The 23494-nt window shown below is 44.3% G+C and overlaps 2 protein-coding genes across 5 annotated transcripts in view; one reads left to right on the top strand and one right to left on the bottom strand.

Annotated features, from left to right (window-relative positions):
- The window catches only part of FANK1 (fibronectin type III and ankyrin repeat domains 1), a 111297-nt gene extending 103520 nt beyond the window's left edge, over nt 1-7777 (top strand). For all 4 annotated transcript variants that reach the window (XM_047762560.1, XM_047762558.1, XM_047762559.1 and 1 more), the window contains exons 12-13: nt 1733-1829; nt 6329-7777. The gene's annotated coding sequence lies outside the window, so the exon portion shown is untranslated. The remainder of the gene's footprint in view (nt 1-1732; nt 1830-6328) is intronic.
- The window catches only part of ADAM12 (ADAM metallopeptidase domain 12), a 377142-nt gene continuing 356512 nt past the window's right edge, over nt 2865-23494 (bottom strand). Inside the window, exons 22-23 of the mRNA XM_047762575.1 lie at nt 10718-10848; nt 2865-7890 (exon numbers count right to left, since the gene is read on the bottom strand). Of these exons, the coding sequence (XP_047618531.1) occupies nt 7830-7890; nt 10718-10848 (192 nt within the window). The 3' untranslated portion in view covers nt 2865-7829. The remainder of the gene's footprint in view (nt 7891-10717; nt 10849-23494) is intronic.

Here is a 23494-nt window from a genome sequence, read left to right on the forward strand (position 1 = left end):
CTCTGGGAAGGGCACAGGGGCAAAACCCACAATTGCACGGATGTTGGAAATTCTCAGCTTTATTCCATGCCATTTATAGAACAGCCACCTTGAGAGCTGGGTCTGCGTGTCATCTGCTCCTCTCCTTAGATATTTCACTAGGGTTTCGACATCTGTGCCAGTTCTCATGCCTTTTAAATTTGCTAGACGAGGAATTGCCCTTGTGGCTCAGTGGGTTAAGGATATGGCATTGCTGCAGCCACAGCGTAGATTGCAGATGCGGCTTGAATCCAGTGTTGCTGTGGCGTAGGCCTCAGCTGCAGTTCTGATTCAACCCCTAGCCCGGGAACTCCCATATGCCACAGGTGCAATAATACAAAGAAGACATTGCTAGAATAGACTTTTAAAAAATCTCTAAAAATCAGAACCTAGTCTAAGGCTCCTTTCCCTGCTGTGATCAATACTGACATTCACCGTGAGTTCATTTCTGAGTCGACTGTAGTTAATATTAATGAGCTGTGGCAAGAGACACGCCCCTTAGTGTGGACACCAAGCGTGGCCATGTAATGGGGCTGACCCTGGTCTAGGAAGTGTGAGTGGAAGGTGAAGACTCCCCACGTCCCTCTTCCCTCCACCACAAGACCGGCTGTGACTTGGCTGGAGGCTGCTCTGGCAGCCTGAGGGATCCTGTGACAAGAGCCGAAGCTCCCCCAGAATGGATGTGACCTGTGAGTGAGAGACGGTGCTTCCGTGTTGAAAGTCACTGGAATTTACGCGTGGTTTGTCAGGACAGTGGAACACAGCCAGCGAGATGCCTGCTTGCAGAGTCCTAACGTGTATCTGTGAACTTAAGTTTCTACTGAAGCAACTCTCAAGTCCTATGATTTCCAGTCTTACTTTATTCAGACATCTTTTTTTTTTTTTTTTTGGTCTTTTTAGGGCCGAACCCACAGCATATGGAGGTTCCCAGGCTTGGGGTCCAATCGGAGCTGTAGCCGCCGGCTTACACCACAGCCACAGCAACATGAGATCCAAGCCATGTCTGTGACCTACACCACAGATCGTGGCAACGCTGGATCCTTAACCCACTGAGTGAGGCCAGGGATCTAACCTGCATCCTCATGGATGCTAGTTGGGTTTGCTAACCACTGAGCCACGACTGGAACTACTGTTCAGACATTTTAAAACTCAGGAATGGATACTGAATTTTATCAAATGTCTTTTTAGCATCTCCAGTAATAGAAAATTTCCCTACAGGCTCTCAGTTTGCTGATTTGGATTACTAGATTTTCAAATCAAATAGTAATCAAACCATCATTATACTCCTGATGTAATCTTATTAGGTTACAGTGAGCTGCTGGATTCTATATGCTATGTGTGTGTGTGTGTGTATATATATATATATATATATATTTTTTTTTTTTTTGTCTTTTTAGGGCCGCACCCGTGGCATATGGATGTTTCCAGGCCCGGGGCTGAATCAGAGCTGTAGCTGCTGGCCGATGCCACAGCAATGCCAGATCCAAGCTGTGTGTCTGCAGCCTACACCATGGTTCACAGCAATGCCAGATGCTTAACCCACTGAGCGAGGCCAGGGATTGAACCTTCGCCTTCATGGATTTGTTTCCCCTGACCTATGATGGGAACTCCTGTACTTTTTTTAAAAATAATTTTCCTTAATAAGATTAGATGGTGACTTATCTCATCTTTAAAATTTTCCCAAAGAAGCAACCCATGGTTTTATTTTTGCCAGCTTATTTATACTTGTTATTTCTGAATTGGAATTCCCTCTGGATTGGAATCTCCAGGGAAAGGGCAGGAGCGATGGATTTTTGTCACAAGCATCCCAGGTGAGTTCTTATAATTAATTCAAGGAGCCTGAGAAACATGGCTATGGAGTGTGCTATTATACATGGTTTTGTCTTCTATTTGCCAAATAACCTGCCATTCATCTTTGACTCAAGAGTCACTGGCATTTCTAGGGCGTAGATTGTTGTTCTACGTTAAGTGTATTATAATCTTGAGAATTTGTACCACTTGTATTCAAAATTCATAATGCATTCAAGTCTTACTTTGTGCATTAATATACAAAATGATATAATTTTTTCGAAAACCACTTTGGAAGGTATATTCTGTATGTTTCTCATTCGATAGACGTATCTCGATCTGTTTATGTTCATTGGTCTATATTACCTTTTCTGAGGTCTTCTATGTGCCTAGTTTTTGTCTCCTTGCTTTGTTGTGGGGAGGTTAGAACAAAGACTTTTGTTCCCACTCTGTAAATCTATTTTTTTTTTTTGGTATTTTCTGTGGTTCTTTCTTTATGACATTGAATGCTATTCAAAGTATTTGTAATAGATTTCCAGTACACTTAGATTTTTATTCTCATATGCCTAATTAATATTTCTATTCCTGCTTGCTTGCCTTTCGAATTTATCTCTTTCAAAAAATGAGGTGAGTTAAATGTATTTGGGTAGTTTCCTGATTGCTCAGCAGGTTAAGGATCCAACATTGTCACTCTGGTGACTGCTGTGGCCTGGGTTTGATCCCTGGCCTGGGAATACCTGCATGCTTCAAGTGAGGCCAAAAAAAAAAAAAATGTATTCCGATAGGTGTGTATATCATATTATTAAAAAAAAAAAAAAGCATTAGGTTCCCTCCTCCCTACCCTCCATGTGTGTGAAAAGGCATAAAGGCATCTCTCCTTGTGCCATCATCTGACTGGCTCAGGTGGATTGCAGCGTGCATCCCTAGACCCCCCACCTCCCCGTCCTTTTTAGTTTCTCAGGCATCCAGCCTGGATGAGACTACAGATACATTTTGCTACACGAGCGTTCCCCCTCCCCCGTTTGGTTACATTTCTCACTAATGAACGAGACACGGTCTTTATCTTGACCTGTATACCATTTATTGGATATAATATCTGTAACAATGACTTTTTCTATGGAAATAAGCAGGTTGTGTCACCTGTAGGCCCTCGAAATGAGAAATGTGTACAAAAGTAACAGACTGTAACATAAGAAGGTATGTGAAAAAAAATGAGCAAACCAAAGCATTATAAATGGATGAAGCGCTATAAAATGAATGTACTGGTTTAGTTGCTATAACTTTGCACTGTGCTGAATAGCCTGCAGACAAGTTTGAAAGAGTTACACTGTATGTGCCACACATTCAAACAGTGGACCTTCCTTTCTGCGGCCCCGTCTGACCAAACAGAGGGTATGAGAGAGCAAGGAACTCTGCTGCCACCTGTCCTGCCTTGGACTCTGGGGATTTTCTCATTCTAGATGGAGGTACTTTTTCTATCACTGTCCTTCCTCCTTAAGTACTTGCTTATAGGCCATGACCATGAACATAAACCCACTTCTTCATCCAACTAAAATGATCACATGATATTTATTCTTCTGCCTGAATTACAAATGTGAATTAAGGACTAAAGTAGCTTTTGGAAGGACAATTACAGGACACGTTTGTTGAAGATGGTGTGGAAACTCAGGGTTGGTTACAGAGTATTCAACCTAGAGGAGCCGAATCGCACTGCGAGTTCCTTTCATTGTGTTCCATCTGGCTGTCGCTATCACTCGTTGGCTATTGGAACAATTTTAGATGCAGTGTTTCTTCTCCGAGCTTTTCTCCTATGGGACAGGCTGGACTGCAAGCTGCCACTGCCTTCCCAAAAGTGAAGAGGGGACTTTCTGTGTGCAAAGCAGGGAAACGTTTCATTCACGTGCAGCTGAGTGGCTTCTGGGAGAGAGCATCACCGCAGAGACAGTTCTCCGCTCGGGGCTCCCGAATCATTCTTAGAGTGTTGCTACTGGGGTGACCATCAGAGCTTTCAAGTAGGTTTAAGAGAAACAGATGCCAACAGGAAGCACAGAGTGAGTCATGGGAATTTTGTAATCACAGGTACATTGGAATGTCTTTAGGTGGGAGGTGCCTCTGGGAGGGATTCTGCTGCGGGAGCAGGTGGGTCATTCTGCGCTGTGCAGCTGGAGGAGGCTGGGCTTTGGGCAGCCAGTGGGTGCACTTGTGGGGTGGCCCCTTGCTGCTGCATCACCACTTTAGCTGCAAGTAGCTACACATGCAGAGACTGGTCGGGGATTGTGGAGGCGTCAGCATTGGATTTGACCTGGGAAAGGAACTTGTGTCTGAGAGAGAGAGAGAGGCAGGGAGATGTCCTAGCCTAGGCTGCCTGTGTCCATGTGTGTTTATGGCCCACTCATGAGCCCTGGCGAGGAGGACAGGTGGCACCTGGCTGCCACGTTCCCCACCAGCCAGCCGTGGTGTGTAGATTCTACAGCCTGAGTCACGCCCGGGGAGTGAGCACCGGCCCTGGGAGACCCTTGGGGGTAGAGCTTATCTGGGGGACTTGTGTTTTGCCAGGGCCATTTTGATAACAGCCAGGAAGGCTCACCAGGCCGTCTGCCCTGGGCCTTCTGCCCCTCAAACACCTAGGGAAGTTTTCAGTGAAATAAACCTCACGATCAAAACCCGAAAAGGGGTCAGGTTCCTGCCCAGGCACCGTGCCCTCTTGCTGGCGGGGTCTCAGTGGCTCAGAGCGCTTTGTAAACAGCAGTTGAGGGCCCATAGAAGGGGGCTGGAGCATTGCTGGAACATTCTAGGCGGCCCAGCACCAGCTCCTGTTAGCACCGTGGGAGATGGTGGGCTCCTCCGAAACCTCGGCCGCAGCGCAGTGTCCGCGCTGTTTTTCTTTGGGGGGAGCTGCTGATGTTCTGCATTGATTTGCCAGAGAACAATGGCTCGTGGTTTCAGCCTGAGAATTCCTAATAAAGTTAAGAAGGCATAAAAACGTCCCCTTTGAGACGGGTCGGGAGTATTTATTCTCATGCAGTTGAAACTGTGGCTCTTGCGGTTTCTGTGATGTCATCCCACATGTGTAAGCTGGAAAAATTCACACTGGGAAGTGCAGGCTGTGTGTGCATATTTTGACAATGGAAAATGTTAGGCATTGTTTCTCTTGGTTGCTACACATCTGATTCCATGTGTCAGGAAAACAAACTTACACAAAATTTCACGAGATAAAACATGTCACTAGGATGCCTGGAAGTTTGGCTGTCTATTTCCCAAGAAAGCGGGGTCCGAGAACCTACGGCTGTAACAAGACAGAGGAAGAAGGGCAGTGACGATTCTCAGGGCCACCTCTGTGTCAGGCACGCTGACTCTCAGCGAGGGCCTTCTGGCCGCACATCAATGCCACCACTCCTGCCTATACAGTTTAAAAAATATTAAAAATAGACTGGTGTTGAAATATAAGTATTGATTGTAGTTGCTATCATCTATGAGGATATAAAAAAAGGCCGGCGGGGGGGGGGGGGAGGACTACCTCCCTTCCCCCCAACAACCTGGCTATTGGCTCCTTTCCTAAGATATATGAAAATGAAAGTTATTGCTAGATAGGCTTCATTTGATAGATCCTGCATTTGGAAGTATCGTCTCTTCAATAATATTATCTGTGGCCTGTCAGGGGCTATTAGGTTTAAATATGTTCTTTTCCAGCAAATAAATTGCATGGCTCTATAAAAGCACCGAGGACTGCAGAGATAAGACTGTGTCATCAGCCGTGGCCCCCAAGCGGCCATTGATGATGAGGTGTGAGCTCACAGCGTTAGCCACCTCTGATACCAAACTCCTCCTGCTTCTCGGGAAGAGAAGCACAGGAATTACGGTCAAGAAGAGACCAAAAAAAAAAAAAAAAAAGTTCACATCCTCTTCCTTGCACCGAAAGGGGTTACGATGCTGATCTGAGGATCTGGGCCTCTACAAAGGCAACAGCCACACGTGATGCACCATACAAAGTCTGTGAACTTTTCAACAGCGTGTGTTTTGGCCTTGATAGAATTACCAATATAATACCAGTTACAGCCATTCTGCAGGTCCTCATCAGCAGTCGTATTTTCTAACGTGGCTTTATAGCTGTAAGACGCTGATAATGGCATGATAAACAGTTGCTGTAAGGGTTGGAATGTATCAGAGCTGAGTTCCCTTGCGTGTGTGCTGGGGACACGGGTTTGTTGAGGGGATCCCCGATCGCGAGTCCCGTGTTGCCTAGATACGGTGGGAACTGGGGGAGAGTTAAATGCACTCTTGTTTTCTGGAAGGCAAGCCGAGATGCTTGGTACGTTTTGTCTTTCTGCTTCAAGGCATAGAAAAACCACTGGCATGACCCTAGATGGCGTCTCTGTCAAAAACAGGGTGAATTGTGGAACTGGTGTCAACTGCTTCCTAAGGTGGAAACGAGTCCCATGTGACCCCACCTTCAGAAGACAGAGGCATCATGGCATTTCACCTTGTCTGAGTAATTCTGTGATATTCCTGCCCTTGGATACAGGCATCTTCGAGAGGACCCTGTGAAAACGGCTCCCCAGTCAGACATGTGAAGAGGGAAGGTGGAAGGGGCTTCTGCCCAAGACTGCATTTCCTGAATATTAAGGACTAGGAATTTGGTGTTCTTCTCACAGTCCACGGTGCTCAGCAGATGGGTTGCAAGTGCTTCAGAAATGGATTCAGACTTTACGCTAAAAGCCTCTTTCAAAGATGCCTGCAGCCAAGCTGGGAAAACAGGATGCCCCCAAGAGAACCTACTAGCGACTTAGGTTTCTTTGTCCAGCATATGCTCACAAGGCTCGCAGACACAAGCTTTATCCCAGTGATCACAGCACTCCATCATGGCTGCAGTTTCGGCAAGTGTGGGGATTCTGCCTAATTTTTAATAAGCTGAACCTTGCAATGAAAGGAGATTTTTATCTAGAGAGCTGATGTACTAGATCCGGTTTGCTGGTTCACATCTGAAAATAGTTACGGTCCCATGGAAAGCCTCATCTGTCTGTCTGAACACAGAATCACTGTGTTAAGACAAGGTGGTAATTTGTTTAGCTACGTACGAACAGTCCAAGGAGACGGAGGGTTGCAGGGCTTGGGCAGTAGCTGTCTGGTAGAATGGCTCCCATTCTCGCTCTAAACAAGGGGCCGATGCCCTCTATGAGGGGCAGCTGGGAAAAGAAGTTCTTGGGGTTTCTATAAAGCAACCTTCTCTGCCTGCTCTCCAAATGTGTGCTCATGGCCGCTGAGCTCCAGGTCAAGTTTCTTTCTGGCCTCACTTCCAGTCTCCATCCTGGAGTGGCCACACCTTGGAATTCCTTTCTGCAAACCCAGATCCTCGCCAAAGCTTCCCGGCCAGAAGCCAGGTCCTTTCCTGCTGCCCTGGAGTGCTGAAGGGGCAGTCCTGGTGGGCCAGCCTCTCAGCTGTGATGGGGCCCTGGCTCTTCCTGAAAGCCAGGCACAGCCTGCACTGGAAGCCAGGCTCTGGCCTGAGATCAGGGGTTCCAGGGGGAAAAAAAAAAATAACGCAGGGTTCTACCTGGGGTCTCTTGAGCTGTGTCTGGTACCATAACCACACCCATGGGTAGCTGGGGAACTGTTCTCATATAAAGCCTCCATCCAAAAGTAAACATCCTGTCCAGAATCCCATCAAAGCATGGTTTTTCAAGTTCACTCAACTATTAAAAGCACAACAAGCCTTCCTTCCATGGAAAACTCAAGTGATGGTTAAAAAACAAAACAAAAAACCCCCATGCCCATTACAGTGCACTGCGCTGTAATGAGCATTCTGCATAAATTAATAATTTACAAGTACCTGAGCAAGTATACAGAGCACCATAGCACAGCACAGCACCGACGGCAGTAGCTCAAAGTTCTTCAAATCGTGGTGTTTTAAACATTAAAAAAAAAAAAAAATCCTAAAAGTTGGTACTAAAAATAACTCCAACTGGAGTTGAGAGATAGTGCAAACTTCTGTCTTCACTGTTGAAAAAAAGGTGTGGGCTTGCTTCTCACTTGGCAGAGGCGAGGTGGGTAGATCTGGGCACTTGATGGGGCTGTTTCGGAGCAGGTCTTCAGGAAGAGCAACCGAGAGAGGAGAAAACAGAACTGTTGTGAGAGGCCCTGCTGGCGGTTTCTGATGGAGGCGCCCTGGCCATGTCCTGCTCTGGGACGCTTGCGCTTCCAGGATCAGAAGCCACCCCCCCCCCCCCCCCCCCGCCTTGGGGGCTGGAGGCTGCTCTTGCCTTTGGCAGGGGTTGTGGATCACAGAAGGGACAGTGCTGAGGGCTGCAGCATCTTCAGCAGCTTAGGACCCTTTCCAAAGCCACCCCTTCCGTCCAGCCACGAGGTGACTCTGCAAGAGCGCCATCCAGCAGAAAAATGGCATAAGCCCCAAAGGGGAGCCTCACGTGTAACACTGAATTTTCTAGCAGCCTCATAAAAAGGTAAAAATTGATAAAATTTGACCCGCTATGTCCAGAGTAGTAGTATTTCAATATGTAATCAACATAGAAAAATACTAACAAGACAGTTGATATGCTGGGGTACTGACTCTTCAAACAGTGTATATTTTCATGGCTGGTCTATCTTGTCTTTTAGCAGCCACGATGTGCCCAGCGGCTGCCGGGTTAGCTCAGTTCCAGAGAATGAGGGCAAAGTTGGGCATGTGGAATCCCTCAGAAATGAACGTGCAGAGGATCCGCCTTCCAGGAGGAGGCCCAAAGGAGCCTGTGCTGATGTCAGCAACTGGCAGAGGTAAGACGGGCCACAGCCTGAGGTCCCTGAAAAAGACGGTCTTCCCATGTGGTGCGTATATACATGGAATACTACTCAGCCCTAAAAAAGACTGAAATCATGCCATTTGCAGCAACATGGATGGACCTAGACATGATCATACTAAGTGAGGCAAGTCAGAGAAAGACAAATACCATGTGATATCACTTCAATGGCATCTAACCGTGGAATCTAAAACACGGCACAAATGAACCTACGTGCAGAGAACAGATCTGTGGTTGCCAGGGCGGGGGGTGGGGAGGGATGGGTAGGGAGTTTGGGATTGGCAGATGCAAACTATTGTATACAGAAATGGAGAAACAACAAGGTTCTACTGTGTAGCACAGGGAACTGTATTCAATATCCTGTGATTAAACCATCATGGAAAAGAACATGAAAAAGAATACATGTCTCTGACTGGGTCACCGTGCAGTGCGGCAGAAATTACCACCACGCTGTAAATCACTTATACTTCAATACGCTTTTTTTTTTTTTTTTAAAGGAGGGTCAACCCCTCTTCTGTCTGTGTATAGTGATGTTTTCTTCTGAACACGAAAAGTCACTTCCGGATCAGCATACAAACCGCAGTGAAATGAGGATGCTTTGCAGGCTTTCTGTACTCGTGCAGTCAGGACTTAAACCACTGTCCCGACCCTTTGACCGGCTTTATCTCTGAGATTTATTAGCGGCTCTCTCTTCCACAGGCCAAGCATTTTTCCCAAGAGCTGTAATGAAATTGGGACTGTGTGCCTCCCCCACCAGCGATGCTGAATTACCGAACCTGGGGCCTGGCCCACCCCCCCTACCTCTGGTTCTTCCGAGCTCACCAAGCAAGCTGCCTGCCAAGGGGCATGTGTGTTGGGACCGTGGTTTGGCTGAGGGTTTAACCCATCTGTGTGCTGGTAAATATTTAACTACCCACCGGAGGGGGAGGGTGGGAGGGGCTGATCTGTCATGCTTGCTGATTTCCACGTATAAATATGCTACCGCCATGACCTGTGTGTACACGGAAGAGGGGTCAGTGGCCACCATCAGTGGCATTTCCATCATGTAGAAATGACAGATGCAGGTAACCTCAGTGGATTGTAGTAAAATGTATTAAAAAAAAATGGAGGTGAGTTTTGAGCATTTATTACCATTTCTTCTTTATTTGCTTTTTAGGGCCTCACCCAAGGCACATGGAAGTTCCCAGGCTAGGGGTCAAATTGGAGCTGTAGTTGCCAGCTTACACCACAGCCAAGGCAATGCAGGATCTGAGCCGCATCTGCGACCTACACCACAGCTCATGGTAACAACGGATCCTTAACCCACTGAGCGAGGCCAGGGACCGAACCCCTGTCCTCATGGATACTCGTTGGGTTCATTACCCTTGAGCCACAATGGGAACTGCCTAATTTAAGCTTTAAGAATGGCTAGGCCTAACACACCTTGCTTGCAAAATTCTGGAAGTTTAATAGCTCCAGCCCCAGTCCTGGGGTAACCTCCCTGCACAGGTCGAGATGCAGGGCTGGGCGTTCCTGGAGCCCTGAGGGAGGGCAGAAGACATGAGCCCAGCTGCAGCTGTATTCTAAGGTGGGTCCTCACACCTGTTGGTGTGTGTATGTGGGGAAGCTCCCAGTTACTCTGTCCCCCACAGCCCAGCAGCTTCTTCCATTGCCTATTCCATCCGTGACCCGCCAGCCCCACCTCCTTTCTCGGGATCCAAGCGATCGGGCAGAGGCTGTCATGGTCCAAGTGAGAGCTTTGGAGGTAGGTGTCCAGCTTTCATAATGGCACCACGTGGCGACTTCCCTTCTGCATCTCTTGGGAGATGGGGCCAGGCCTGGGTCCACAGCCACAGCTGTCTGACAGGGCTGGTCTCCTTGACCCTGAGCTGCTCTCAGAGGTGGGCTGGGATCACTGCTAACAGCAACGTGTGATGCCTGTGGTTATATGCTCCTGGCTGCTTCTGACTTAGTTCTAGATTTGCCCTCGCATCTATTGTATATCATTCCCAGGGGTGAGGAATGCAGGAAGCACAGCCTGCACCGCCTGCCCTGTGTCCGCCTGTGGCTGAGCAGCATGGCTCAGTGCAGCTGCCCCCCACCGTCTCAGGGAGAAAGAGGGGCAGGTGCATCACACTAACCTGATGGGCACCAGGCGGAGCGCAGACTCCTGCTGTCCCGGGGTCCTGGTGGAGGCGCCAGTGAGCCGGGTCGTCTTGCTCAAAGGATCTGCAGGCAGAGGCTTCTGAGGAGGGTTTGGCTTACGAGTTCCCTGAAACAAACCACAATATTATGCGTGACCCCCATTGCCATGAACTTGGACAAGACACTGTCCCCAGGAGCCATCGGAGTCCCCTGGAGAGCGGTTAAGGCTACACAGCACAGGGTTCACTTGCTGTAAACTTTGAGTGCAACCCTCTCACCTTGCAGGTGTGTGTGTGTGTGTGTGTGTGTGTGTGTGTGTGTGTGGTGGAGGTGACCCTTGTTAACGATTTATCTGTAGGCTCATTTGGTTACAAACACTCAAATATGGGTCCTAAGACACCCCGGTGCTCACAGCCTTGGAAGTCCACTTGATGCTGGTGCTTCTGGGCTGATGCTACCCAGGAGGTGTAAACTTGCCTGTGCTCTCAGGCTTCCTTTCAGGGTGTGCCGGCCTAAATGCGAAGTTGGTGAAAACCTTTTCAAGCAACACATTCATTTCTTCCCATCTGGCGGAATCCGCTAAAGAGCTTATTTCAGCTACGAGTGGACTAGACGGGGAAGGTGACCATCTTTTTTGCATCGGCTCGGGCTCAGTGACGTTGCTCCATGAAATGCACTGAAGTTCTTCTGCCAAAGCATCACAAGCTCGCCTGGAAAGTGACACCCAGAAGGAAAACCCAGGATCCAGTGGTTCGAAGGACAGGTATTCTGTAAGGAAGCTGTGGGGAGGGGATATGTTGACCAGAGGCCAGGGAGGGAGCTGGCAACAGAGGGTGGGCAGAGCGTGAACCTGGACCACTCAACTCGGGGTTTTATGCAAAGACCAACAATCTGAGACTCACAGTGAGTCACTTTACATCTTTGGACCTCGATTTCTCCATCTGTAAAGTGGGAGAAAACACAACTCATCTCATAGCGTTGTTATGAGGACTAAATAATGCACGAGGAGCTCCCAGAACGTAGAAAACTGATTAAAAGTCGCTTGTTTCCTGGGGCCCCTTCCTTGGCTACTGAGAGAGGAGCTCCACTGGAGCCAGGCTGGGAAGTCCATGTGTGCTGACAGCACTCACACATATCGGCATTGAGACACCACCTGCTCTGGTCCTTGGACCCTAGAAGCTCTCAAGGATGCTATAAACACAAGGAAGCCAGGCCATCCTAATAAATAGATGACCTAATCCACTGTCATGGGACTCAGTGTTCCATACATTCTGGAATATTCAAGATGGCTTTAAAGACATTTGAGTTGAATTTCTCATAGTACTCATTCCATGAAAATTACATCTCCACAGCGATCGGAGCTCAGTTACAAGAATGTGACACTATAATCAATCACATTGAATGTATCTTTGTAAGGAAAGGAAGCTACCCTAGCAATGTGTCAACCACAGCTGCAAAGAAAATACGCCAAGTTGAAACAAGGTGCGCCCTGGGCTGGGAAAGAGTCACTGAGAAACAGACTTAAATGTGGCCTTTTCACTAAAGGAAACAGTAACATCTCACTAAAGGAACACATCCCTTCACTAGGAGTGCAGACCATACATGTACACAGCCTTCAAGTCAGGCTGTTCAGTACAGTCAAGTGGACTCTGCAAAAATAAGCTCCGTGAGCACACAAATTATTTAACTGCTTCAGTTGCAGAGAGGGGAGGGTGTGAGGGCTGTAAGTCTCTCAGCACAGGGCTGGGCACCCAGGGACCAGTGAATCACTGTTACTTTTTCACAACTACTACTGCTGAAGAAATGAAATTACCATGTAAAAGCACCATAACTCTCCCAACAAACTTTGGGTGGTAAACTAAGGCAATAAGTCAAGCTCCATTCCTATAAGGTGGCAGAAAACTATGAGCAAGATCTTAGCGTGTAACGTAAAAAGGAATGCATGCACCCATAAAATGGAAAGACTGAGGATTAGAAAATTCACTCCTAAATGATAATAGTTTTGCCACAGGTATGAATAAGTATCTAGTCTTGGTTGTAAAGATCACGTTGGGTTTGTATTGCAGTGCCAGAGAAAAATATGTATGTTGCAGGATATCACAATATATTTGGATTTCTCATGGAAACTGGGGATGAGGGGATAATTAGGTTGGCTGTTCATTCTGATTTGCCTGGGACACTCCAAATTTATGGCCCTGTTTTTTTTGTTTGTTTGTTTTTTCCCTTTTTAGGGCTGCACCTGTGGCATACGGATGTTCCTGGGCTAGGGGTCAAATCATAGCTGCAGCTGAGGCCTGTGCCACAGCAATGCCTAATTTGATCTGGATCCACAACCCATGCCACAGCTTGCATGGCAATACCCAGCTCCTTACCCCACTGAGTGAGGTAGGGATTGAACTCACATCCTCATAGACACGACATCTAACGCACTGAACCACAACAGGAACTCTGGCCCTGTTTAATTATTGATCAAAGTCTCGCTCATGAGTCCTGGTTTAGAGGACAAATTACATGGTAATTACAGTGATAAGAGCCCAAATAAGTTGAGGGGTTGACCGACAGTTCTGATTCAAACCTAGGCACCAATCTGCGTCCCTCCTACCATGCCCAAGACATAGTTCTGATGGAAATGTGAAACAGGTAGCTGCCCAGGGAGGATGCCAACTTCCCACCTGGGATGAACTGGCACCTTGGAGCAACGGAGTCAGTCAAGAGGATGTGTGCTCCTTCTTGGATGAGGCATGGTGATGTGGAACCCACAGCACTTTGGGGCAGAAGCACCAGCTGCATGTGCTTTGACCCTGGAGAAAGGAATGGAACTTCCACACTCCCTTTTAGGCATTGCTCTTCCTGCTGCCTTTGCAAACCCTGAACCTGGACTTTGTTAGAGAAGTCCAATCCGAAGAGTCACTGGGATGGAGCTGAGAAGTGACTCCAGGCCAAGTCAGACCCCCAGCTACTGGAGAAAAAAATCAAGGTCTGCTATTCAATACACTCAGACAAGAAAAGGAAAAGGTATCCAAATTGAAAGGGAAGAGGTAAAAGTGTCATTACATGTGGATGACATGACACCATATCTAGGAAACCCTAAAGATTCCATACAACACTACTGTGTGAAATAGAGATTGAGACAAGATGGTAGAGTAGAAGGACTTAAGCTCACCCTTTCTCATAAAAACACCAAAATTACAACTAACCACTGAATAATCATCAATAAAATAGACTTGAAACTATCAGAGATAGCCTACACACAAAGACAAGCCACATTGATATGGTAAGAGGGGCATTTTCACATATATAAGCAACCCCACACCCACTGGGTGGGCAACCACAGACTGGAAAATAACATTTCTCAGAGGCTCTCCCACAGGGGTGAGAGTGCCAAAGCCCATGTCGGGTTCCCCACCCCAGGGGTCTGGCATTGGGAGGAAGAGTCCCCAGAGCATTTGGTGTTGAAGGCCAGCAGGGCCTGTGCACAGGAGCTGCACTCTGGGAGGGCGCACACAGGATTTCATGTGTACTGGGCCCCAGGGCAAAGCAGGGACTCCGTAAGAATCTGGGTCAGACCTACCTGCAGGTTGTAGAAGGTATCCTGGGAAAGCAAGGGGTGGCTGTGGCTTGTTCTGGGGGCAGGACTTGGAGGCAGAGATATTGGGAATATTCATCAGCATGAGCTCCCCTGGAGGCTGCCATTTTGAAAAAAATCTGGCACCACCCATCAGGGCTGAGAAGGAATAAAGAGAGTGGGAACACAGTCCCCCCCCCATCAGCAAAAAGACTGCCGAAAGTCCTCCTAGGTAGATGGCCACCTCTAATCACACCCAGAGACAAAGACCCACCCACCAGAGGGAAAAGATTCAGCTCCACCTACCAGCCTGTAAGAGGCCCCTGTATCAACTTCTCCCACAAGGGGGCAGACACCAGAAGCGATAGAGACTACAACCCCATTGCCTACAAAAAGGAGACCAGACAAAAAGCTATATACCAAATGAAAAGGCACTAGAATATAAGCCAGATGAGGGAACTAGACAAGACCCCAGAAAAACAGCTAAATGAACTGGAGATTAGCAGCCTCCATGAAAAAGACTTTAGAATAATGATAGTAAAAATGATCCAAGATCTTGTTAAAAAAAAAAAAAAAACTGGAGGCAAAGATAAGAGAATTCAGCACCACTAAACCAGCTTTACAACAAACACTAAGGGAAATTCTCTAGATGGAAAAGTCCACAACCAGAAGCAACAAATTTATGAGAAGGCTCATCAGTAAAGGCAAACATATTGTAAAGATAGGAAATCAACCACACACAAACATGATGTCAAAACCAGCAATCGTGAGATGAGGTGGGTACAAACTCATGATACTGGAGATGCATTTGCAATGAAGAGACCAGGAACTTAATGTTGTATAAATACATAGACTCCTCTATCAAAACCTTATGGTAACCACAAGCCAAAAACCTGCAATAGATACAAACATGAAGAAAAGCAACCCGTACACAATTCTAAAGATATTCATCAAGCTACAAGAGGAAAAGGGAAGAAAAAAGACCAACAAAAACAAATACAGCTAACAAAATGGCAATGAGAACTCAGATACCAATAATAATCTTAAATGTAAATGGACTAAATGCTTCAACCCAAAGACACAGACTGGATGAATCAATACAAAAACAAGACCCATATATATGCTGTCTACAAGAGACCCACTTCAGCTCTAAGAACACAAACTGAGGGTGAGAGGATGGAAGGAAGTATTCCATGCAAATGGAAACCAAAAGAAAGCCAGAGTAATAATATATCAGACAAAACAGACCTTAAACTAAAAAATGTTACAAGAGACAAAGGTCATTACATAATGATAAAAGGATCAATCCAAGAAGAATATTAAACAATTGTAAATATATATGCACCCAGCATAGGAGCACATCAATATAGAAGGCAACTGCTAATAGCCTTAAAAGGAGAAATTGACAATAACACAGCAATAGTGGGGGACTTTAACACTCCACTTACAGCAATGGACAGAACATCCAAACATGAAATCAACAAAGAAACACAGAGACCTTAAATGATGCACCAGACCAGATGGACTAAATGGATATTTATAGAATATTCCATTCAAAAGCACCAGAATACACATTCTTTTCAAGCACACACAGAACATTCTCTAGGATAGATCACATCCTGGGCCACAAATCAAGATTCAGTACATGTAAAGAAAATGAAATCATATCAAACATCTTTTCTGACTACAACGCTCTCAGACTAGAAATAAACAACCAGAAAAAACTGCAATAAACACAAACACGTGGAGACTAAAAAACAAGCTAAACAACCAGTGGATCACTGAAGAAATCAAAGAGGAAATTAAAAGATACCTAGAAGCAAATGACAACAAAAACGCAACAATCTAAAACCTATGGGATGCAGCAAAAGCAGTTCTAAGAGGGAAGTTTATAGCAATACAAGCCTACATCAGGAAATAAGAAAAATCTCAAACAATCTGACTTTTCACCTAAAGTAACTAGAGAAATAAGAAGAAACAAAACCCAGAGTTAGCAGAAGGAAAGGAATTGTAAAGATCAGAGCAGAAATAAATGAAATAGAAATGAAGAAAACAATAGAAAAGTTCAATGAAATTAAAAGCTGGTAATTTGAAAAGATCAACAAAAGTGAAAAACCCTTAGCCAGACTCATCAATAAAAAAAAAGAAGACTCAAATCAATAAAATTAGAAATGAAAGAGAGGAAGTTACAAAGGACATCACAGAAATACAAAGGATCATGAGAGATTACTACAAGCAACTATGTGCCAATAAAATGGACCACCTCGAAGAAATGGACAAATTCTTAGTACACTCTTCTGAGACTAAACCAGGGAGAAATAGAAAAGACGAATGGACCAATTACAAGTACTGAAATTGAAACTGTGATTTAAAATTTCCAACAAACAAAAGTCCAGGACCAGATGGGTTCACAGGCAAATTCTATCAAACATTTAAAGAGTTAACACCTATCCTTCTGAAAATATTCCAAAAATGTTTCAGAGGAAGGAACACTCCCAAACTCATTTTACGAGGCCACCATCACCCTGATACCAAAACCAGACAAAGATACCACACAAAGAGAAAATTACAGTCCAATATCACTGATGAATATAGATGCAAAAACCCTCAACAAAATACTAGCAAATCAAATCCAGCAATACGTTAAAAGGATCGTACACCATGATCAAGTAGGATGTATCCCAGGATTTTTCAATATCTGCAAATCAGTCAATGTAATACATCACATTAACAAACTGAAGAACAAAAACTATATGATCCTCTCAATAGATGCAGAAAAAGCTTTTGACAAAATCCAACACCCATTTTTAATAAAAACCCTCCAGAAAGTGGGCATAGAGGGAATCTAATTCAACATAATAAAGACCATATAAGACAAACCCACAGCTAACAGCTTCTCAATGGTGAAAATGTGAAAGAATTCCTGCTAAGATCAGGAACAAGACAAGGATGTCTGTTCTCACCTCCTTCTATTCAACATAGTTTTGGAAGTCCTAGGCATGGAAATTAAAGAAGAAAAAAAAAAGAAAAGGAATTCAAACTGGAAAGATAGAAGTAAAACTATCACTGTCTGTAGATGACATAATATTGTACCTAAGAAAATGTACCTAAAGATGCTACCAGAAAACTGTTAGAACTCATCAATGAATTTGGTAAAGCTGAAGGATACAAAATTAATACACAGAAATTGACTGTATTTCTATATACTAAGAATGAAAGATCAGAAAAAGAATTAGGGAAACAATCCCATTTACCATCACATGAAAAAGAATAAAATATCTAGCAATAAACCTACTTAAAGAGACAAAACATTTGTACCCTAAGACATTGATGAAAGAAATCAAAGATGACACAGATGGAAAGATATACCATGCTCTTGGATTAGAAGAATCAATATTGTCAAAATGACTATATTACCCAAGGCAATCTACAGATTCAATGCAATCTCTATCAAATTACCAATGACACTTCTTCATAGAACTAGAACAAAATATTTTAAAATTTATTTGGAAACACAAAAGACCCTGAATAGCCAAGGCAATCCTGAGAAAGAGAAATGGAGTTGGAAGATTCAGGCGCCCTGACTTTAGACTATACTATGAAGCTGTGGTCACCAAAACAGTATGGCATTGACACAAAAACAGGAATATAAATCGATGGAACAGGATAGAAAGCACAGAAATAAACGCAAGCCCCTGTGGTCAATTAATCTATGTCAAAGGAAGCAAGAATGTACAATGAAGAAAAGACAGTCTCTTCAATAAGTGGTGCTGGGAAAACTTGGACAGCTACAGGCAAAAGAATGCAATTAGAACATTCTCTAATGCTACACACAAAAATAAACTTGAAATGGTTTAAAGAATCAAACACCTAAATGTAAGACCAGACGCTATTAAACTCTTAGAGGAAAACATACTCTGAATACTCTCTGACATAAATCACAGCAATTGTCTTCTCAGATCTGCCTCCTAGAATAATGACAATAAAAACAAAAATAAACAAATGGGACCTAATTAAATGTAAAAGGTTTTACACAGCAAAGGAAACCATAAACACCACCAAAAGACAACCCACAGAATGGGAGAAAATATTTCCAAATGAAGCAACTGACAAAGGATTAATCTCTGAAATATACAACACCTCCTGCAGCTCAATATAAAAAAAAAACCCTATTAAAAAAAATGGACAGGAGATCTAAATAGACATTTCTCCAAATAAGACATACAGATGGCCATAAAACACATGAAAAGATACTCAACATCACTAATTAGAGAATTGCAAATCAAAACTACTATGAGGTACGACCTTACACCAGCCAGAATGGCCACCATCAAAAAGTCTACAAATAATAAATGCTGGAGAGGGTGTGGAGGAAAGGGAACCCTCCTGCACACTGTTGGTGGGAATGTACATTGGCGAGACCACTATAGAAAACAGTATGGAGGTTCCTCAAAAAACTGAAAGTAGAACTACCATATGATCCAGCAATCCCACTCCTGGGCATCTATCCAGAGAAAACCATAATTTGAAAAGATAACATGCACCGCAATGTTTATTGTGGCACTATGTACAATAGCCAAGACCTGGAAACAACCTAAATGTCCATCAATAGAGGAATGGATAAAGAAGATGTGGTACACACATGTAATGGAATATAATACTACTCAGCCATAAAAAGAGTGAAATAATGCCACTTGCAGCATTATTTCAACATAGGATGGACCTATGTTGAAACTGTCATACTAAGTGATGTTAGACAGTGAAAGACAAACATCATATGATTCATCTGTATGTGGAATATTTAAAAAAAGATATAAATGAACTAATTTGAAGAACAGAAATGGACTTACAGACTGAAAAACTTATGGTTACCAATGGAGACAGGTGATGGGGAGTCGGAGGGATGGACTGGGAGTTTGGGATTGGCATAGGCACACTGAGGTATATGGAATGATTGACCAGTGGGGACCTGCTGTAGAGCACAGAGAACCCTGTCCAGTATTCTGTGATAATCTACAGAAAAGAATCTGAGAGAATGGATATGTGCACGGATGACTGGGTAACTTTGCTGTACAGCAGAAATTATCACAGCCTTGTAAACTATACCTCAATAAAACTTAAAAAATAAAAAATGAAATAGATGATTAACAAGAACCTACTACAGCACGGAGGTAAACCTAGTCAATAGTTTGTAATAACCTATATGGGAAGACACAATGGGTATATTTATATTTATGACTGATTCATGTTGCTACGCTTGAAACTAATACAACATTGTACTCCAATAACATTAAAAAACTACTCAAACTGATAAATGAATCCAGCAAGGTAGCAGGGTCTAAGATTAACATACAGAAATTGGTTGCATTTCATTACACACTGACAATTAAATATTGGAAAGGGAACATATTAAAAATAATTCCTTTTAAAATCACATAAAAAAACCTCCTTGGGAACAAGCTGACCAAGGAGGTGAAAGATATATGCCAAGAACTATAAAACATTAATAAAGGCAATTGAAGAATTCAAAGAAATGGAAAGATCCCATGCTCTTGGATTGGCAGAATTAATACTGTTAAAACAGCCATACTACCCAAAGCAACGTCCAGACTGAATGTGATCCCATGACATTTTTCACAAAACTAGAACAATTAATCCAAAATTTTATGTGGAACCATGAAACATGCAGAATTGCCAAAGCCATCCTGAGAAATAAGAACAAAGCAGGAGGCATGACTATCCCCAACTTCAGACAATATTGAAAAGCTAAAGTTATGAAAACAGCATGGTATTGGCACCAAAACAGACATATGGATCAATGGTACAGAGTAGAGGGCCCAGAAATAAACTTGCACACCTATGGTCAATTAATCTTCAACAAAGGAGGCAAGAATATACAATGGATGAAAAACAGTCTCTCTAATAAGTGGTGTTGGGAAGGTTGGCCAGCTGCATATAAATCAACGCATTTGGAACACCCCGTCTTACCATACACAAAAATAAACTCAACATGGCATAAAGACTTAATTATAAGACATGACACCATAAAACTCCTAAAAGAGAACATAGGCGAAACAGTCTCTAACGAATCATACCGATGCTTTCTTAGGTCAGTCTCCCAAGGCAATAGAAATGAAAGCAAAAATAAACAAATGGGACCTATTCAAACTTCAGCTTTTCTACAGCAAAGGAAACCAAAAACAAAACAAAAAGACAATCTATGGACTGGGAGAAAATACTTGCAAATGATGTGACTGACAAGGGCTTCATCTCCAAAGTGTAAATAAGCTCATACAACTTGAAAAAACCCAATCAAAAAATGGACAGAAGACCTAAATAGACATGTTTCCAAAGAGGACATACATACAGATGGCCAACAGGTATGTGAAAAGTTGCCCCACACCCACTAATCATTAGAGAAATGCAAATCAAAACTACAATGAAGTACCATTTCACACTGGTCAGAATGGCCATCATTAAAAAAAAATGCTGGAGAGGGTGTGGAGAAAAGGGAACCCTCCTACACACTGCTGGTGGGAATGTAAATTGGTACATCCACTATAGAAAACAGTATGGAGGTTCCTCAAAAAAAAACTAAAAACAGGAGTTCCCGTCGTGGTGCAGTGGTTAACGAATCCGACTAGGAACCATGAGGTTGCGGGTTCGATCCCTGGCCTTGCTCAGTGGGTTAGGGATCCGGCATTGCTGTGAGCTGTGGCGTAGGTTGCAGATGCAGCTCAGGTCCCGCGTTGCTGTGGCTGTGGTGTAGGCCGATGGCTACAGCTCCAATTAGACCCCTAGCCTGGGAACCTCCATATGGAACCTCCATATGCAGCGGGAGCAGCCCTAGAAGAGGCAAAAAGACCAAAAGACAAAACAAAACAAAACAAAAAACACAACTAAAGACAAAGTTGCCATATGCTCCAGCAATCCCAATCCTGGGCATAATCTGGAGAAAACGCTAATCAAAAAGCTTTATGCACCTGAATGTTCAAAGCAGCACTATTTACAACAGCCATCACATGGAAACAACCGAAATGTCCACCAATGGATGAATAAAGAAGATGTGGTACATACATACAGTGGAATACTACTCAGCCATAAAAGGATGAAACGCCATCTGCAGCATATGGACAGACCTAGAGATATCATAGTAAGTGAAATAAGACAAATAGCACATGATATTATTACATATGTAGAATCTAAAATATGACATAAATGAACCTATATCTGCAGAGCAGAGATAGACTCACAGAGAACAGACTTGTGGTTGGGGGGGGGAAGGAGGGGTGGGGAGATTGGAGTTAGTGGATGCAAACCATTATGTAGAGAATGGATAAACAACAAGGTCCTACTGCAGAGCACAGGGAAATATATGCACTATCATGTGAAAAACCATAATGGAAAAGAATATGAAAAAAGTAAAAAAAAAAAAATATATATATATACACACATACACATATGAATCACTTTGTTGTACAGCAGAAATTAACACAGCATTGTAAATCAATTATACGTCAATAAATTTAAAAGTAGAGTTGTCCCACTTTTCCATTTTCTGCTCATGTTCTAGCAATAACCACATATTCCAAATTTTGTAGAGGGTTGAGAACAAACTTTTAGATCCAAGTATAGCCCTTTGCCTTGCTTATCAGAGAGAGTTCTCCGCGGTATCTACTTCTGCCTGGGAAATCAGAGCACACACATCCTGCTTATCCAGAGAGATCTCTCCAGGAAGACTGAGGTTCCCACAGAAAAATGCCAGAGATGCTGCAGAGATCCCTGGTGGGCTCATGCAGGCCAGCCTGGGCAGCATAAACGTCACTCATTATCTGGCCTCTCCCTGGCCCCTAGGAAGAGACACTTTATGATAACAAAGGACAACTGGTTCCCAGGGAAATGCCTCCATTTCGTTCTGTTCCTTAATTAGAAAAAGCAGGGGCCTTTTAAAGAACATTCTTATACTTAGCTGTAAGATGTCCCTGGCCCCTTCTTTCCAAAGCGACCTGAAAACAGTAAAAGGCACCAGACGGAGCAAAACCCCACCTCTGAGGAAAACATACAGCCCCATGTGAATCCACGAGACAGGGATGCAACGTGTCCAGCACGCTGGGCTGAGGAGGGACCAGGGAGGGGACGCCTGCAGTGGCCACCCTGGCAGAGTGTGGGGGAGCCTCCACCCCGCTGCTGGGACCAGAGTGGGGAGTGAGCAGACGAGCCCGGCCATCTGCACATGTGCACACCTGTAACAGGGACGGGGACCTGGCAGGGTTTCTACTGAAAGCAGGGGAGGTGAAGCCACTGCCATCCGCCAAAGCCCTCTGTCCCATGGTCCCTCACAAAGTGGGCCCTGAGAGCTGGCCCTGAGCTTTGACCTGGCCTTTCCCCCAACTGTCCTGCAACTGGCTTTCCAGGAAGAACTCCTTCCTTTAAAGAGAGTTTAGACACACCAAACAAAACGACTGGGAGGAGGAGGAAGGACTCAGGATAAACAGAAGGCAAAGGAAGAACCCACGGGCAAAAATATACACCCCGGGAAAGGGAGGAGCGGGCAGAAGTTAAGAGAAAAGGGGAAGGGGAAAAAAAATAAAGCAATGAAAACTAAGGACCCAAGACAGTACCAAACACAGTCAGGGCTGTGAGTGTGAGGGTCCGGCTTGAGGGAGAGGAGGCAAAGTTCAAGGGTAAATGCAAAAGACCGCAGGCAAAAGTGATACACCACACACATAAACGGTGTCACCCAAGCGATCTGAGCAAAGCGTAAAGAGAGCAAAGATACCCAGGTTTAACTGGTGAAAACGTTTCTGAAATAAAGTCTATGGATTGAAAGTGTACATTATTTCCCTGGGGGAAATGAATCAGACTTATCAGAATGAAGACGTAACCTATGAAAGCTCCTGGGCTTCAAGGAAAAAAGAAATAAGCCGGCTTCTGATTTCTTCTGAGCAGCTGGAGGAAGCATGCACATATGAGTCTCAGGGAAGGAAAGAGTGATCCGTTCATTTTATGCCTAAACTGTCATTGAGCAAATAAAGTAACGCCCAAATGTCTTTGACCAGACAGAAATTCAGGGAATGTACTTCTTAAGAGCTCTTCTGGAAGGAATTCTGGAATTCCGACAGAATGGATTTCAACCATCCAGGAAAAGGATGGCTCAGTGGTAAAAAGGTTGAGCACTGAATGCCTTCAGTGTAGACCTAAGACTACA

The sequence above is a fragment of the Phacochoerus africanus genome, chromosome 15 (genome assembly GCF_016906955.1).
Source record: "Phacochoerus africanus isolate WHEZ1 chromosome 15, ROS_Pafr_v1, whole genome shotgun sequence".
Classification (NCBI taxonomy): Eukaryota; Metazoa; Chordata; class Mammalia; order Artiodactyla; family Suidae; genus Phacochoerus; species Phacochoerus africanus.